At 43.0% G+C, this 17,167-nt stretch overlaps 2 protein-coding genes across 2 annotated transcripts in view; one reads left to right on the top strand and one right to left on the bottom strand.

The window, feature by feature from the left end:
* The window catches only part of T265_04858 (hypothetical protein), a gene marked incomplete at both ends in the record, with an annotated part of 120,513 nt that overhangs the window by 48,669 nt on the left and 54,677 nt on the right, over positions 1-17,167 (bottom strand). The window contains 10 exons of the mRNA XM_009169712.1: positions 2,128-2,424; positions 3,716-4,014; positions 4,577-4,761; positions 9,576-9,804; positions 10,809-11,079; positions 11,203-11,360; positions 13,720-13,947; positions 14,238-14,397; positions 15,989-16,146; positions 16,515-16,707. Coding sequence (XP_009167976.1) covers positions 2,128-2,424; positions 3,716-4,014; positions 4,577-4,761; positions 9,576-9,804; positions 10,809-11,079; positions 11,203-11,360; positions 13,720-13,947; positions 14,238-14,397; positions 15,989-16,146; positions 16,515-16,707 — 2,178 coding nt within the window. The remainder of the gene's footprint in view (positions 1-2,127; positions 2,425-3,715; positions 4,015-4,576; positions 4,762-9,575; positions 9,805-10,808; positions 11,080-11,202; positions 11,361-13,719; positions 13,948-14,237; positions 14,398-15,988; positions 16,147-16,514; positions 16,708-17,167) is intronic.
* The window catches only part of T265_04857 (hypothetical protein), a gene marked incomplete at both ends in the record, with an annotated part of 99,732 nt that overhangs the window by 53,109 nt on the left and 29,456 nt on the right, over positions 1-17,167 (top strand). Inside the window, one exon of the mRNA XM_009169711.1 lies at positions 9,689-9,770. Within this exon, the coding sequence (XP_009167975.1) occupies positions 9,689-9,770 (82 nt within the window). The remainder of the gene's footprint in view (positions 1-9,688; positions 9,771-17,167) is intronic.

Here is a 17,167-nt window from a genome sequence, read left to right as displayed (position 1 = left end):
GTAAGAGTTGTGGATGCCTGAGCGCCAGTTTTGGGAACGAGAATGTTCTGTTTGTTTATGTGTTGAACAGAATACCTTTAACGATCCACCAAGCATATTGTTTACTCAATGAAGTAAGATCATTTCCAATCATATATGATATGTTCAATCTAGGATGCATCTGAAGTGGAAAATGCTTGGCGTTCTGCCTTAGGACGAAGTTAGGATGATCTCAGGCGTTACTATATCCTTTCGCATTTGTCCACAAATTAGAGTTTCGGTGGAAGTTTGGCCTACTTCATATCCACCAAGTGTAGAAGCAAACAAAGTCAGAGTAGAACGAATTCAGAGCAAATGTTAGAGTTTAAGTCAGCAAACCGGTGAATGGATCTAGACAAACGCTTTGATGCTAGAATTATAGAACCCCAGAACCTGGTGATAGGACAAACGAACGAGTGCAAGCCCATAGTCTTCCACAACGAACCTAGTAATAAGTGACCAGAAAGTAGTATGGCAAAGTAGACCGCGCTTGTACTGGGTGATGAAGTAAAAGACAATCTAATAAATACCATCATAGCGGTACAACGCATTGCATAGCACTGTGAACGCATTGACACTCGGATTCGTAACCATAATTTTGACAAATGGAAATACTGGAAAGACAGCAGCTTTTTTCTTAAACAGCCAATCAGATTGGACAGCTATTCATGGCTGACTCAGCACAGCAGTTTTCTGATTCTGGCCAACCAAGCGGTGCCAAAGACGACTAGTGGGGTGTGCAAGATGTGTACTGTTCACATTCACATCACTCTCATTTGAACAGTCGTCCTTCTGTCCTGGGGCAATTATTCTGTTGAATCCACACCAAAGGGGGGAAGCACTGGACTCGAGCTTCTATCTTACCAGAGCTCATCAGTAGTGCATATTCAATGACCGTGCCGGGGTTTGAACTTCGGACACCTGAAATGCGAGGCGAAAGTGTTATCAGTATTTCATCAGCGCACGTTGGACGCATCTGAATTCTCACGGTTGGAAAGTTGTCCAGGGGCAATTATCTGTTGAATCCACACCAAAGGGGGGAAGCACTGGACTCGAGCTTCTATCTTACCAGAGCTCATCAGTAGTGCATATTCAATGACCGTGCCGGGGTTTGAACTTCGGACACCTGAAATGCGAGGCGAAATTGTTATCAGTATTTCATCAGCGCACGTTGGACGCATCTGAATTCTCACGGTTGGAAAGTTGTCCAGCGGATTTCAAGCGTCTGTGGAGCTACCTGACTGGGAGGTACTGACAAGCGGCCCAATCGATCATCAAACCAAGACAGTTACTGAGTCGTCGTATCGATGGCCTGTCGGGCATAACAGTCACATCGCTAAAGTGTGAACACGTTCACCCTTTCAAACGTGAGAATTCAGATGCATCAAACGCGCGCTGGTGAAATACTGGTAACACTTTCGCCCCGGATCTCAGGTGTCCGGGGTTCAAATCCCGACACAGCCATTGGATATGCACTGCTGATGAGCTCTTACAAAAGCCAAACCCGAGTCCGGTGCTTCCCCCCTTAGGATAGACCAGAATAATTGCGCCAGGAAAGGAGGACGACTGTTCAACTGAGAGTGACATGAATGTGAACAAAGACGACTAGGTTAAACTCTCGTCGCCATCGTAAGGGTATTATCCACCTTGGTACGATTCCAAATACCGTTCGCGCTTTGCGTTCGAGATGCATGGATTTGCGTATTCTGTTTATACACCAAATCAATCAGTTCTTTCGTGGTCACGTGCCCGACTTCCGTCTGTATGTTCGAGCATGTCTGGATTCCAGGCGATAGACTGGTGCCTACTAATGCTGTAGTGGACAAAGTTACGTGAGAGCACATATGCACCGTGATACTGACTGTGATTTTGTTGGAGTTAGTAGCGAATGAGGGAGTCAACACGCATCGGAAAAAGCCAATTCATGACGGCCATATTTGACTGGACCGATCCACCCTTTCTTCGTAGATTTACCCCGCAGTTTTGAAGAAAACAGCACTGACGTCACCTGACAAAATGCAGTACACAAGCACAGTGTTGGAGTTGAATCACGCCAACACAGAAATGTCATTCACAGAAAAGCATAGTACATCTGAACGGGTAACTTACATTTCCAGCCTCAAATTTATTTCTATGTATTTGAGATTCTGCCAACTTGCGTTCTCCGCTATCACCATTTTCGCCGTATAGTGTAAGGTATACGTTAGCGTCTGTTCCGGCATTCTGCTCGTCTCCTGTGATCACATGGATTTCGTATTGCCTCAAGGTAATCTCTGGTTGAATTTCTTCATTGGCTGATTGTATTTCAGCCACTGTTGCAAGAGGGTAGAGTAGGCGTTCCAGTGTCATATCTCCTTCGTCGGCTGAAAGCCAATGTTCACATGGAAACACCATGGTTTCGTTCACCTTGTAAATAAAAAGGGTGGAAACGATCCTTTGTGGCTCAAAGTGTTGCGCGGTGAGAGCGTCAATTAGTCGACGAGCACTATCAACTAACAGGCTTACTAGCCATTTATCTTGTATGTGCTTTCTTGCATAAGGGGAGAATAGAGTAGGATCATACGACGAACAGTTTCCCTTATCTAGAAGATGGTAATCCTAAGGTTTTTAACACACTGAGAAGGTGTTCAATTCAAAGAAGAACGTTTTTATTGCGTGCATTGAATACCGTTCAAAAATATCGCAACTGGTCTTTTAAAGCAACTGTCCTCTCCATTTGGCTTACCTCAATCAGTCTCTACCAAAAATGAAGTTCACTCTAACCAATATTGGATCACGCGCTTCCAGCTGCGTGGGAAACAATGTTAGAGCATCAAAACTAACAAACTTGAACTTAGTTTAAAATTATATCATCAAAATGCAATAAAGAACGCTGATGGCGTCAGAGCACAAATGTCTTCGTGTGACAGTTCGCTGAAATGTACTTTGAAAGTTTTCTTACTTCGTGTTTACCACGCAGATGCCTCTTCTTTGGCGAAATTATCTAACACACACCACTGCTCCCACAGGAATAAGGAATACAGATGTGTTTCCTAGATCACTGAATTCTTGGATGTGATTGACGTTTACGCGATTTCCACTGGTCATGCTTTTCTGGGAAGCCTAGTCTACAGTTGACTTTAGACCGTATGTAGACCTAGGACACAACATCAACTGAATATGCGGTATAATTCAACAAGACCATAAGCAAGAACGTACTGAATTACGTTTATTGGGATGAGGCGACATTCGACCCCGAACCCGAGCTTGATGTCAAAGTAAAGTAATGTGCTGTTTCTGAGCCCTAGTTGCTTAAAATTACGCGAGTCCTTTTCTCGCTTTTAGTCACCCATTTACCTAAGTAAGGGTTCGAGATTCTTATGGGTTGTAGATGAGACTTCCCTTAATGAGTGAAAGTTTCGCTTATCCGTTTTGATTTATCCGTGGATTCGACAACACCTGGTAGGACGTTTTCGAATTCAGAGTGGTGCCAAACAGGTAACCCAAAACCATTGCTCTAGTCGTTTCTGCTGAGAACTTCTATATTCTTCTGTAAAATTAGAGCCAATAAGTCGACGGCTACGAACAGAGGTTAACACTGTAACAGATGATTGCTGTAGAGGACCGTAATCTGTATGGTAGATGATGTTTCAATTAGATGACAGTACTAAACTACACTTTTCATAAATTTCACGATGCTAGTTCTTATTCATCTTACTTGATCATCTGGATGAATGAGCTTCAGTTCCACTCGACTGATATTCCAATTTGGTTGAGTTCCATGGCCATCATGCCAAAGACGGATTTTCTGGAGAGGTAACGGAATATGATCCGTTTCAATTAGGAAGGTGTCCACTGCCCCGGGTTTGAACGGCGAACCTTCTCCTTCCTTTCTCGTGAGATGCACGGGGTCACAGGCTTCACCGTTCCGACCAAATAGTTGCAGAAATACATTTGCTGTCATACGCGGAGAACCAGACGTTTCGGTTGTGTGAGCTTTTACCTCGAAAGTCATTGCTGGATAGAAACGGTTCGGAACAAACCGTTATTTTGTTGGATAGAATGGGAACCGAAACAAGTAACTGTCGGGTTTTGTGCCAGCCCAACTAGGGCATGGGACAGCCTTATGTATATTTAGCAGCAAAATATAAGGAACGCTCACATTGTTGCATATTTTTCCCAGTCTTCGAATACGCACTTCTTTCTTTAAAGAACTCTTCTTCTTGAGGACAGTTGGGGAGGTTTTCAATTACAGACTACGAAGATGTATGCTGAACTCATGTTAATTGTGTTGGTGTACATTTTTGCTACTGTCAAACAGGACTTCGAAAGCTACAAACTGTCTTCCAGTTGCTTGCCGTATGTAGTCTTTGCCAAGCAGGACAAATTGCAAGGACGTCAGATATCTTAAACATCCAAGAATGAATGATGAATTTCGCCTCACTGAAAACGGTCGACGTTGTGTTTTCCACATAGCATTTACTGATGGACTTGCATCATTTTTTCATTTTTTGATATGATAATGTTATGCAGCTTATTTTTTTCCAATCGGGCACTTATCATGGCCCGGTTTACTCACTTGGACGTAGAGGTCGAGTAAGCTCATCCTGTGTTTCGAATTCCGCCTCAACGTGGTGACCTCTAGCTGCTGGAAGAAGCCAGCGATTGCACCGAAACGTCCAAATTCGGTTCAATTCTGACGATTCCACTTCAACTTGATCAACCTGCCAAGCGGATGAGGCGCCTGATGAATCGTGCCCGATTCTGTAATGGAATTACGACAAAAAAGGTGAAATCATAGCAGCCAGTGATGTAAACTGAAAAATGTTCCCAGATATTGAACCAAATGATAAAAAAACCGGGCTTTCCAGACAAACTATCCTACGGTAGAGTAAAATGGTGCGTCCAGTGTGGTTTGTGTGATAGTTTGTGACCAGTAGGCGGGTAACGGGTAAACATTAGTTGCCAAGTTTTCCTTTGAAGCACATTAAAATTCATATGAAAGCCAACATATATGTATATATAAGTCCGTATAATTCCGCATGAATAATGGCAGGAAAAAAGTGCCTTTTATGGTGAGGATTAATTATATCACAAAGAACACCAATAAAGGCCCACCGCGCAATAATTCTTTCAAAACAGAATTCTTTTGGGGGTAATTCACTTTTCTTTTAATAAAACAGTGATGTTTTTGGCCAATGGCTGAGGTAAAAAGAAAGCTGCCGTCGGGACGGTGTTTTATTTTTATGAGGCTATTATAGCCACCGTCTTAGTATGGTCGCATCTAATTTTCGTGGTATGAATTTCAAACAACTTATTGCCATTTAACATAAGTTTTTCTCCCGCTGACCAATCAGGAATCACCTTGATGGTTTTATCGTAGGTAAGTAGTGCAAAGAGGCGTAACCAAGGTCAGTTCACTAAACCATTCTGACGAGGGTAGAACCATTTCATTATATTTTGCTGTACACCATTTGGATATCAGGGACCGCAGAAAGACACGACTGATCCCATTCATCTGCCTCAGTTATCTACACCGGTGGGGCACTCACCATCAATATAAACTCCGGTCTGTACCTCTATCTCCCTCTGGAGTAAAATCACCACATGGGTCAAAACAGCGCTAAAACATATGCACAAATATTGATTAGGAAGGACATTGTTTATGTTTCCCGTTGCCCCATTTGATTACAAGCTCTCCAGACAGGAGTTTTCTAAATCCATGCTTAATTAAACTTACCATCATTGTTGGTTCTGACAGGCGCGATAAACGTAACGTCAACTGGACGCACGAAGGTGATAATGGACTAGGAATGATGAGCAGAGACTGTAAAAATCGACTATGCGTATGACTTTGTAAGCCATACACAAAACTGATTAATATTGTGAACGTATAATATGATTAAGGAATACAAATCACATCATCATCACAGCACGACGTTAGTGTTCAGTACTGGTGCTCCCATGCCGTACAAACATTGTTTAGTTAAAGGCCTTACTGCGAAGAATTGGAATGGACTTAGTGCTTGCTTACTACAATCACACCCAGGTATCTGCACTGCCAGTCTCATTCAGGCTAACTGGATAAAAACCGACAACAGAGACGCCATTGACATCGAACGGTAGCCATATCTTGCAGTGTCTACAACCAGGTACAGAGGAGAACGCGTGGTCCTTATATTCTAAGGTGAATCCAACAGACACCACCCAGATTTTTAGAGTATCTTTCATACCCCTATGCAAGGCCCAGGGTTGGTCACCGCCACATTGACTTGGGCATAGAAAATAGCACTTTCTTCGGCAAACAATTTTTAGGCCCGATGAATATATGATCCAACAAACACCGTTTCTTATACTCGACACATTCTTTAATGAAAGTCCCCGTTGCACAACCGAAAATTCACTTTGTGACTGCCCAGCTATGGATTCACCGACACGAACCCACACCAGTTACGGTTATGGGACAACGGTTGTCGAGCACCCGAAGATGTCTCCGTTCCGCTCCTCGAACAGACCGAGTCTCACAGCCATACAACAAAACAACCAACATTGTAGTTTGATACACACGTCTCTTGGGGTTTAGGGACACACTTTTCTAACACCATAAGTGTCCCAAATTAGCAAACGCAACCTGGACCTTGAAGACCTGACCTCATCTGTCACACTACACTCAGAGATGATACAACTTCCAAGATATGTAAAACGCTCCACAAATTCCAGTACCGCTCCCTGGGTTGTAAGTGACATGTTCAGTGACTGCATATCCACGAGGATGACTTACACTTTGTGGATGCAAGGTATTTAACGAAGGACAGGTTGACCTTGGTCTGTTTAGCCAAAAACATTTGCAATTCCCACTCCTCTTCGAGGAGAAAAACGATGTCGTTCACATATTCCAGATCGACAGGATTTTTGTCACAGGGTATTTGAACGCTGATGTTTTGAAGACCTTCCATCGTTGGCTTCATTATCTCGATCATGAAAATAAACATATACATCGCACATAACGTAATCATAAGTAATTCGCGGTTTTGAGCGTCACCTGCGGAATCATTTCGAATTGCTGCTTGATAGCGAGGGAGTAAGTATATCTACCTCGATGAGTCTTTCCTCTACCATTTTTAATTTATGATGCGCGCATTCATTATCCGTGGACGCAGCGCACATCAACGTCACCTACGTCGCAAATTTTACAAGTTGCCATTCATCTTACCGGACAACGTTTGAAAGGAAAGCCCTTGAAGATCAAAATCAATTTGGTCTTTATGTGTACTATCTAGCAAAGTGTTGATAAGGTTTAGCAGCTGAATGCTTGTCGGCCCCGCATTTCATGGCAGTTTAACTTTTGTCTGGCGAGTGCTGTCTATTTTGTAGAACTCGACCTTGCCCAGTTGTGTATCAGATAAAACTCTCGCTCTAGAATTTAGCTTTTGAATGGGTAGACGAGGCAGTTTCTAGTTGTAGTGTAGGATGTTGCCATGCACTTTCTTTAGTTCACCAAAAGCGCGTGGATATATCCCACAATCAGAACGTTTGAGTTATAGACTAATTAGAATGGCAGTAGCAAGTAACCGGATCTCTAGTTCATGATATACTTCCACAATATTTACTGTACAAAGACCAATTTATGTTACAGTTGGAACGATAATTAAGATTCTATTCGTTTGTATGGTTCTCGCGTTTACACTCGTGTCACACAGGTTTACATGTAGATATGGATTTCGGTCCACCATGGAAGGCATACGTCCGGGTGCATTGCGTTAATTCCCACCGAGGTACGTTGTTTGCGCGTGCCCCTTGCACGTGCCTCTTGAGAGCTCTCCCTTCTAGCACACAGAGTACCACGACCTTGAGAAATTGAGTTAGTTTTGTTTTAGCGTCTCAGATGCGCATCGGTTGAGTTGACGACAGAGCAGAATAATTATCCCGGATACACAGAACAAAGTTTTAGATTGTAATCCAACATTCGTTGACAGTAAGTTTCTGCTTCAGTTCTAATGGATCAACGGCAAGTGTTCGCGAATTTCGACCCAAACTTAACCATAACTTGCATTGAAAGCACGAGTTAAAAGTCACGAAAATTGCAACTCTTCTGTCCATTGAGGTCAAGGGATTCCGGCTCAAAATCCATCGTTTATTCATGCTGTTTTAGTCAGCTCTTTAACCTGTAAAAATTGGCGGGAACGGGATCTACAGAGGAAGGATTCTTTCTGGTGAGTCAGCGACTGTTCTCCCAAATCATCGGTGAACGAAACTTCGGCAGCTACAACCACTGTAAGAAGAGTACACGGTTATCACAGCTGACAATGATGATGACGTAATGTACTTTATGATCATCCAGCACATCTTACAGGGTGAATATACTCTAGATGAGGTGTAATTAACTGCTTCGTCGGGGATCCTTTATGAAGAATCCCAATGACGCATCCATTCAGCACAAAGAAATCAAAACGAAACCGTAATATTGCGAGTAGCCTTCACACTGAAACCATGAACATCTTGAGAAGGCTACAAGGTTGCTCATCACACTGGCCTCCTTTAAGACTAAACCCCACACCGACCACCACTGTACGCTCTGGAGGACAGTTAACTATTTGGTTTTGCAAGTGTGTAATTAAGTTTCATTACCACAGTTTTATCATTCCAGTTCCACCAAAGAATCCACGAAGACTCGCGCTCGGTTCCCGTCAGAAGAGTCACCCTTGACGTCGTGAATATTAAGTTTGTTTCTAATCATTCGTCAGCCCGGTCAGTGTAATGTTTCTTCACACAACTGGGTTTTACTGTGCGCTAGGCTGACGCAATATCTCGTCATGCTCTTGCGCCACACAGTATTGCATAAAATTACACACATATCTGCTCGAAAAAAAATTGGACGAGGAAGAGTGGTTATGCAACATGGAGATCAGCTGAAACGGTGACTGACCAGGGCCAAATGATAAACTGAAGAGCTGTGTTGCCTATATATCTACGATGTTCATAAATATAAGTGAGGCTGGTTCGCAATTTGTGGGGAGTTCCTTTCCAATCGTTAGATTTGAGCAGTTGCATTTTAGAACATTTGTTGGGCTGGTTCACGAGAACCTAAGAGGTACCCTTTGTAAAGCTGAGAAAGTACGGAGAATTCATGGTTTACATGTGGAATATTTCACGGTTGGAAGGTTAAATTACACGTGGGAAGAATAGTATTTAGTAGCGCGGGCCAGCCAGAGTCTGCCTGGATGGTGGCTGAGGGAACCTGTTGGTGAGCTGCGAGTGTCTGTACAACAAAACACGATATCGCGCGTTTGCTAGTCACCTCAAACTTCATTGGTTCCGCCACAAGTGCTCATCTCTAACAATGGATTGAACAAGTGTGGTCATGAGCATTTCCTGAGCACCAGTTTAGATGAGCTGAATGTCCCTTAGAGGCCACTTTTATGCTCCTGTTCATCTAAACGAGAGCGAACCTTAGGTACATTTATAAAAAAGAGTCTTATAAGCACACTGTCACAAAAGAAGTGATCCCATTGGCCTAAACAAACTTTAAATATGTTGGTTTACATTAGTTTTGTGATCACTGTTCTCACTGCACTCACCGAATCTTAGTAACTGGGCCCACATGATCTGTTCTGACTGTGAAACTGTCCATCCCACCCGATTCAAACATATTTCGTTTCTTTCTTCCGTTTTCACCTCTACTGTTCGACAGCTGAAGAGCACCAGTGCACCCATGTTCACCGAACAGCTCGATGAAAACCCGGGCGTTTGTTCCAGCTCCAAATTCAGTTCCGGTACGAACACGTATGACATAAGTCGCCATCCCACCTGTTGGTTTAAACATTTAGATTTTCCACCAAAAGAAACCTCAACCTGTGTACACGAATAAAGCATTTGACAATGCCACACTATATGGTTATATAGAAGAGTGGGAAAAGGATACAAGCTCGAGCCAGGTTGATGGATGGACTGAGCCTATAACTTTTTTCAGTCTAACCAGTTAGAAATTTGTGAGCGCAATCTATGCAATGCGGGGACAAGCGCTCCAACATTAAGCTATCTACATTTTACTGAAGAGAAAACAGTGCGTGTAGACTGTGTGACGATAAACGGATCACTGATGAAGTTTGTCAATCGTACTGCATGTGACTTGTTATAAATTAACTCATTTGCGTTATATTCGCACACAGCTAATTAGTAGATGTCAGGAATGTTTAGAGAGGGATATTCGTTGGTTTCTCTGATGTTACTCTTGTGATTTGCGAGTTTATTAGATTTCCTTTTTGGTGAAATGCACCAAGATATTTTGCTTATCATGCTGGTGGTAGATTTTAACTTTCTACTATTCAGGAACAATAATTTCGTCTACGATATGACTGCCGTTAAGTTGCGAAACCAGGCTCATACATATCTTTTGCAGCTCTCCATAATCCTAGGGGATTTCTCATCTCATGTTAAATCTTGGCACGGGATCAGTTTTCAAATGGTGCCAAGTTCTATCACTCTCAATCATTTTTAGGAATATGAATCAGCATCAGCGAAGCATGCAGCATTTTGGGTGAACCTGTTAGACAGAAAGCTCCATGATGTATCTTTCAGTTACTTAACAGCAGTCATATCGTAGACCAGATTATTGTTCCTGAATAGTAGAAAGTTAAAATCTACCACCAGCATGATAAGCAAAATATCTTGGTGCATTTCACCAAAAAGGAAATCTAATAAACTCGCAAATCACAAGAGTAACATCAGAGAAACCAACGAATATCCCTCTCTAAACATTCCTGACATCTACTTTACAGCAGGCAATAACTTGGACAAATGAAGTAGCTCACCTGCTTCAGGCAATGCAATGCAATCCTTGATATTCTTTCCATCTTTCCAACGTCGAAAGACATCGGAGGATGCTGGCGTTAGTTCTTTTGAAATGATCCCATCTTCTCGGTCACGCGATAGGAAAAAGTAACAGGGGAATAGATACTCAAGCCCTTGTCGAGAATTGCTCGTTTTGATTGAAATCCACTCCAAATACCAGTCGGTAGAATCAGCAGCTTCACCCCGACGAATTTTAACCGTCTGTAATTCTCCAAGACCAATCAACGTTAACTAGAAGGAGCAGGTAAAAGAGCAAAAATATTCCCTTTCAACCACCGGGACACTAGTTTGAGGTCAATCAAAGTGGAGGTCTGATGGTGCGCTTAATGCCACTATTGATAACTCGATACTCACCTCAAACTTGTCCACTCCATTTGGCTGTATGGATTTTCCCGACCTATATTCTACCTCAGCTGAATCGTTATCCCGGCCACAAAGAACGAGGTACATGCTTCTCTTCTTTCCGCTGTTGCTTCCGTTTCCAGCTTTGACGAGAATCTCATATTTCGACTCTTGGGGATGAAAAGATATGGGCAGCAAACTGGTCATAATGTCTTTTCAAAAGGTGTCCTGAAAATATTGTTTACTTTTATTTCCCTGAGCACCTTACACGTGATATGCTCGGTGTCTTCGACCTGCTTAAAGCCTCAAGCAATCCCCCAAAATACTTAGTTCGCCGTTAAATCCCGTCGAGTTGGGAGATTTTGACGCGGATGCTGCGCTTACAATTCCGTTCAGAACTGGATGTCAGTTACCAGGAAAAAGCACACGCAAAAAACAAGATTTTTAAAAATAGTCATGATAAATGCAGTGGCTTACAGATAAGTTACGAGTCTGGGGACCCAAGAAGAAGAAATAAAGGCGCAAGCTCCGGGGAAATTCCCAATACCTTTTCCGGGCACAGACGTGCCCCAAGGATCTCTTCAGGCACGTGCACAGCTTATTTTGACGCCAACTATAAGTTCAAAAATAACTTGAATGGGTGTTGCAATAACCTGGAGCCGTTTCTGAAGACTCAGAACCCACTCTCAAAGTGTCACAACCCATATGAACCCATATGAACATTTATTTCCCTAATCAAAATCTGACCTTGATGGGGTGCGTAATCAGTTTTTTTTACCCAGAAATCAACACTGAATACAAACTTGACCAAATGTATACATGTGCGTTCAGTCCAGGTAAACATACCGAACTCACAATGATATTTATTGAAATGGGGAATGGAACTAGTTGCAAACAGAATCCAGCCCATCTGGTCACATACAATTTTCGGTACCCTGTTGCAGATCTTGTTGTGTTCGCTTATTATAGCAAACAAATTTTAATTTGAGAATGAATTGTGAAAACTCCTGCATGATTTTATATACTGGTACTTCATTGTGTGGCATGTCCACACCACTGATTTTGCGACCATTTCTATATAGTGCTCCTCGATTACATTTACGCACTACGGACTAAAGTGCATTCAGAATTTTTGGAGTGGAAATAATCATGGGAACCTGACCCAGGTGGTGTTATAGTGAATCGATAGGTTGATAACGATGGAAAAAGGCAGTAAATGAATGAAACGGTGACTTGAGGGAGTTGAATTTCCAACCACGTTTTCCATTTGGCCCAATTCTTCTTCACAGGTAGGAAATGAAACGTCCAGTTGCTGATCGATCTGGCGAAAAGTTGTTTGTTTAGTACCGATGGTCACCTTCACTCTCACCTGAACAGTCGTCCTCCTGTCCAAGTGTAGTTATTCTGGTGAGTCCGCACCAAAGGGGCGAGCTCGTTAGCAATGCTTATCCAGTGGTTGGGCTTGGATTTGAAATCCGGTCATGTAACATGTGTTACCACTACTCCACCAGCGCACTTTGGACGCATCTGAATTTACACATCTGACTAGGCGATATGACCGATATGATTGGTGTGCCTGACGACTCATCATCGAACCACGACCCAGTAACCGTCCTGGTTGAAACAATCGATTGACCTGTCGCAGCTTTCCAGTCAGGCAGCGCCACAAACGCCTGAAACCCGCTGGACAGCTTTTTGATTTTTGTTGTGGGGTTTGCTGGATATGCTTCGTTCATATTCAAGTCTATTGCTTCCCCTCTTCGATGTGGACTCACCAGAATAATTACGCCAGGACAGGTGGACGACTGATTTGAATACGAACAGCAGAAGACTAGTTTCTTGTAATGTGATTTGCTAGGATCATCCTATCGCCTTGATGACACCTTCCAAATTTCTTGGGTCACGCGAAATGTTCGAGGGAAGGGTCATTATGAAGATTCATCTCAATGTTGGTGGATCCGGTCACTGTGGTATATAAATAGTTTTGTTCGAAATGAACAGGATCAATATATCTTAAGCAAGTATACTCACCCTAACGACAGTGACGTGTGTCCGAAAGACGACCTTAACAACCTTTGGCCCGTCCATCCAAACAAGGTCACCGAGTTCACAACACGTGATTTTGTGTAATCCTCAACCACACTACCGAAACATTTACATATCGAAATTCAACAGTGCATTACTCCACGGGCATCTAGAGTTGAATGATTTTACTTAGCCTCGACTGTTTGCGCTTCAAATAATGAATTAAAAATCGGCCTCAAAAAAACAGACAGCATTATTATTCCCTTATTACTCATCTATTACCTACATTATGATGGAGTAAAACGATACCTTTTGACTGATGGCGAGCAAATCAGGTTAGCTGAATTGCAAGTGCCTTGCTTTGTGGTTTGTGCCACAAAGTGACTATTTATCTGACAACCTTCGGGTTAGTATTGTGGCCGATACAAGAATCCATAGTGAGAACATCTTCTAGTGTACACTGGGAAAACTGTGGAAACTATTCAAGACCATGCAGTCTCATACCAGTGAGCTTATTCAAAAGTCTCCCATCCTCAGTGGTGGCTGGAATCTCGCAGACAGCAACATGATTACCCGTGGATTGCATGCACTCTCCGTCAACAATGAACCAGTAGTTCTCCATTTGGGAATGATCGAGAAGTCCTGGGCAAGGACCGTCAAATTCTAACTGCGCCGCACCACAATCAAAGCCAGTGGAACTTTTTGTTGATTTTTTGCCGGGTTCCATTTTGCCTGGACAGTTGGGATAGAGAAAGACAAAACGAACACATAAACCCCTTGCAAGAAATAAAATGTTCACAATTTAACATACCCAACGAGCAACTGAGCTTGAGGGAAGTGGTGTCCACAAATAGCCGTGAGAAAAAGAAAACAATTACACTTATTCAAGAAAAAACTACTGTGTAAGGGAGCTCACCTTCTACGTGCCTAGTATCAGAATTCGCGTGGTCACTCACAGCCTGATATGACACTGGTTTTCTTATTAAAATACGGCGGATGGGCAATTTCATGTTGGAGCTCACCTTCTACGTGCCTAGTATCAGACTTCGCATGGTCACTCACAGCCTGATATGACACTGATTTTCTTATTAAAATACGGCGGATGGGCCATTTCATGTTATTATCTATTGTCTTGCAGCAGATATGCACTTTTTGCAGCCTTCCAACGTCCTCTTCGTACACCTGCAGAAAAGGAAATGTGTATAGGTATGAATTCTGATGATGGTCAAGATAAACAGCGCAGCCAAAGATGAGCTAAAAGTTTTCCTAGCCCCCCCCCCCAATTTCTTCACAAAGATCCATACGAATGTTCTACCGACAGACAGTCCTGGCCGCAGTAATCTCGTGGATTCCTCAACGTGTTATATTTTTACGGTTACTTGTTACAAATACTACTCACTTTCATTTGTCAACAAGTTTAAGGAACTGATTTACTATTACTGACCCAGGCTTAACTCGTGGCACGTTGTCCATTCAACTCCCAGTTAGTTTCACAAGGAACATAGGAAGTGAACTACTTCATCTAATAACATGGATTGGAAATGGAAGCTTTCACTCGCCTATACCAAGGTGGGCTCCCTTATTCGAGGGAACCCATCCTGTGAGTTGCAGTGTTTTGAGGACTACCTGTGTCCAGAATTCCAGGAAAGTGTCATCACCTCAACGAATCACGGGAATTACACCCACTGTGGTCAACTCGGCTTATTTCGCTTTTTGTTTGCTTTCCGTTCGTTGAAGCATATCAGCTTAACTTGATTGGATCAATTTTGTTTTCCACTCGTGTATTTATAGTTCCTCCATTTGTCCATTGTAACCAGAATTGCAGAAATCTTTCAAAAACGGTTACCCATGCCAGCCGAAACATCGGATAATAACATCTCATCCCACTGACCTGTGCTTTGATTCTAAACTTTCCACAGTTGACAACAAATAACTGATCACATTCGAATTTTCTTCATCTCCCTTACGATTAAGTTCAATGCATAAGGAAGCGAGAATCATTATCACACCGTTCAAACAGGTTCATCAGAATGAGGATGACTAAGCGGCCATGTGACCATACTTTAGTTTACACCTAACACCTAAAGAATGCGTGACGGAAGTGTTGCGTAAAGACAAACGCAAGTGAATTGGTTCAAAATGTGTTACAGTTTGTGAGCAATATAGATAATTTAATCAATCTTCCTCAACAGTTCACTATTAATTTTTATGATCTCTGGAGACAATTGGACAGGTAAAGGCCTCCGACTTCAACCAGTTTGACTTATTTTTTGAACCATACTGGGTTTTGTGTTAAATAAAAGTTGTTTTCAGTAGAAACTTCAATGAAGTCAGTCTTGTTGGGGCTCATCAGCACTTATCAGGTGCACATAGGACGAAACTCGGAGAGTTTAGAAACTGCGCCCGTCCGGTCAGTGGTTGAACGCATAACCGTTTGCCCTGGGGTGGCTGGTCAGTAGTGTGATTAGATTTCGCTAAGACAGGGCATAGCGCCAATCGTCCCTCAGTAACGGAAACCACATCACGTGGTCACACATTGCTTGGGTTCCCGAGTAAAGGCTTCTCAGAAGGAAGTTTCACATTTCAATGAATGGCTCATTATTTTATGTTTTTTCTCCCTGGACAGTTTGTAATTGAGGTAATATCCGATCACATCAAACCAGATGTATTACTAGTCTGGTAATACAAACTGAAGGACGGTTCACGAATTATCTAGAGGCATAAACACTATTTCTTGGGCGTATTCGAAACAAGCTGCTGTTGGATTGCTTACCGTGAGTCGGTTCACTTGAACTTCCGGTTGGACGGACAGTGGAATCACTCCAGTTCTCCGATAAAGGGGCATTCCATACAACTGGATTGAGGCCTTGAATTCACACAAATCACTTGGTTGTCGATCAACCGTGAAAAGGACGATTTCATAAGGGATACCTGACGATAGATAATATCGATCGAAATTGTGAGTACACGCAGCTAATGGGATTCCTGATGTAGTTTCGAAATAGGTATGTGTCTTTGTTCACACGTTCGTAGGAAAGCAGCCCACGATACCCGAAACGGATCACCATTTGCAAATGAAAAGAATATTAATGCTGGTTCTAATGAATAGTGATGGTTTGCTCACCGGTCAGTCTGGTTGAAAACGGTTTATTCAGAATTCGAGGTGACATTATCAGTGAGCTGTGAGTGGAAGTGGAATGCACTTCTTCTCACAAAACTGACGACATCACCTCGACTTGTGATGGAGCACTTGCAACAAAATTGCCCGGTTCGACGGACAAACCAGCGGACACACTCACCCTTTGCAACGGTTTCCGTCAGCGTAGGTGATAGTCCGATACCTGCAGCTTCAGATGTCTCTCCTGAGTAGATCCACCGATGTATGTCAAACGTGTAACACATACCGCACTGGGGTACGGTAAGAGTTATATTGTCCAGAAACCAGCTTCCAGCATGCGACGGTCCCTCATCCCACAATCGTAGGGTTTTCAGCTTGCGGGTTGACAAGAGAACAAACGGGTATCAAGCAAAAGTGTACTTTTACGAACAAGGCTTGCAAGATTACACGTTCCCTGGAGGCGAGGCGTTCAAACAATGACTTGGCAGCGAAGTATGAAAGCCATTTCCAGCAAACTCAGCTGCGCTGGATGAGGACCCCCAGCCACCTCAATACCCCGAGACGGGCCACATCAATGGCTACAGACATCATCATACATGGCCCAGTCGCACACTCAATGGCGCTCACGCATCAAAGCTATTGCCTTCAATGCATAGCTCCTTTTCCACCCCCTCGCTTGAAAACCCACTGACACTGCTGGATTTATGCACCAATTTACCAGCTGGCGCGTGCAATGCGCAGCTACCTACCCCCCCCCCAATCATCGGTGAACGAAACTGTGGCAGCTACAACCAGTGTACGACGAGTACGCGGTTCTTACAGCTGACAATGATG

Source organism: Opisthorchis viverrini, assembly GCF_000715545.1.
Source record: "Opisthorchis viverrini unplaced genomic scaffold opera_v5_84, whole genome shotgun sequence".
NCBI classification, from domain to species: domain Eukaryota; kingdom Metazoa; phylum Platyhelminthes; class Trematoda; order Opisthorchiida; family Opisthorchiidae; genus Opisthorchis; species Opisthorchis viverrini.
Note: the sequence above shows the minus strand (reverse complement) of the source record. Positions and strands in the feature narration are given on the sequence as shown.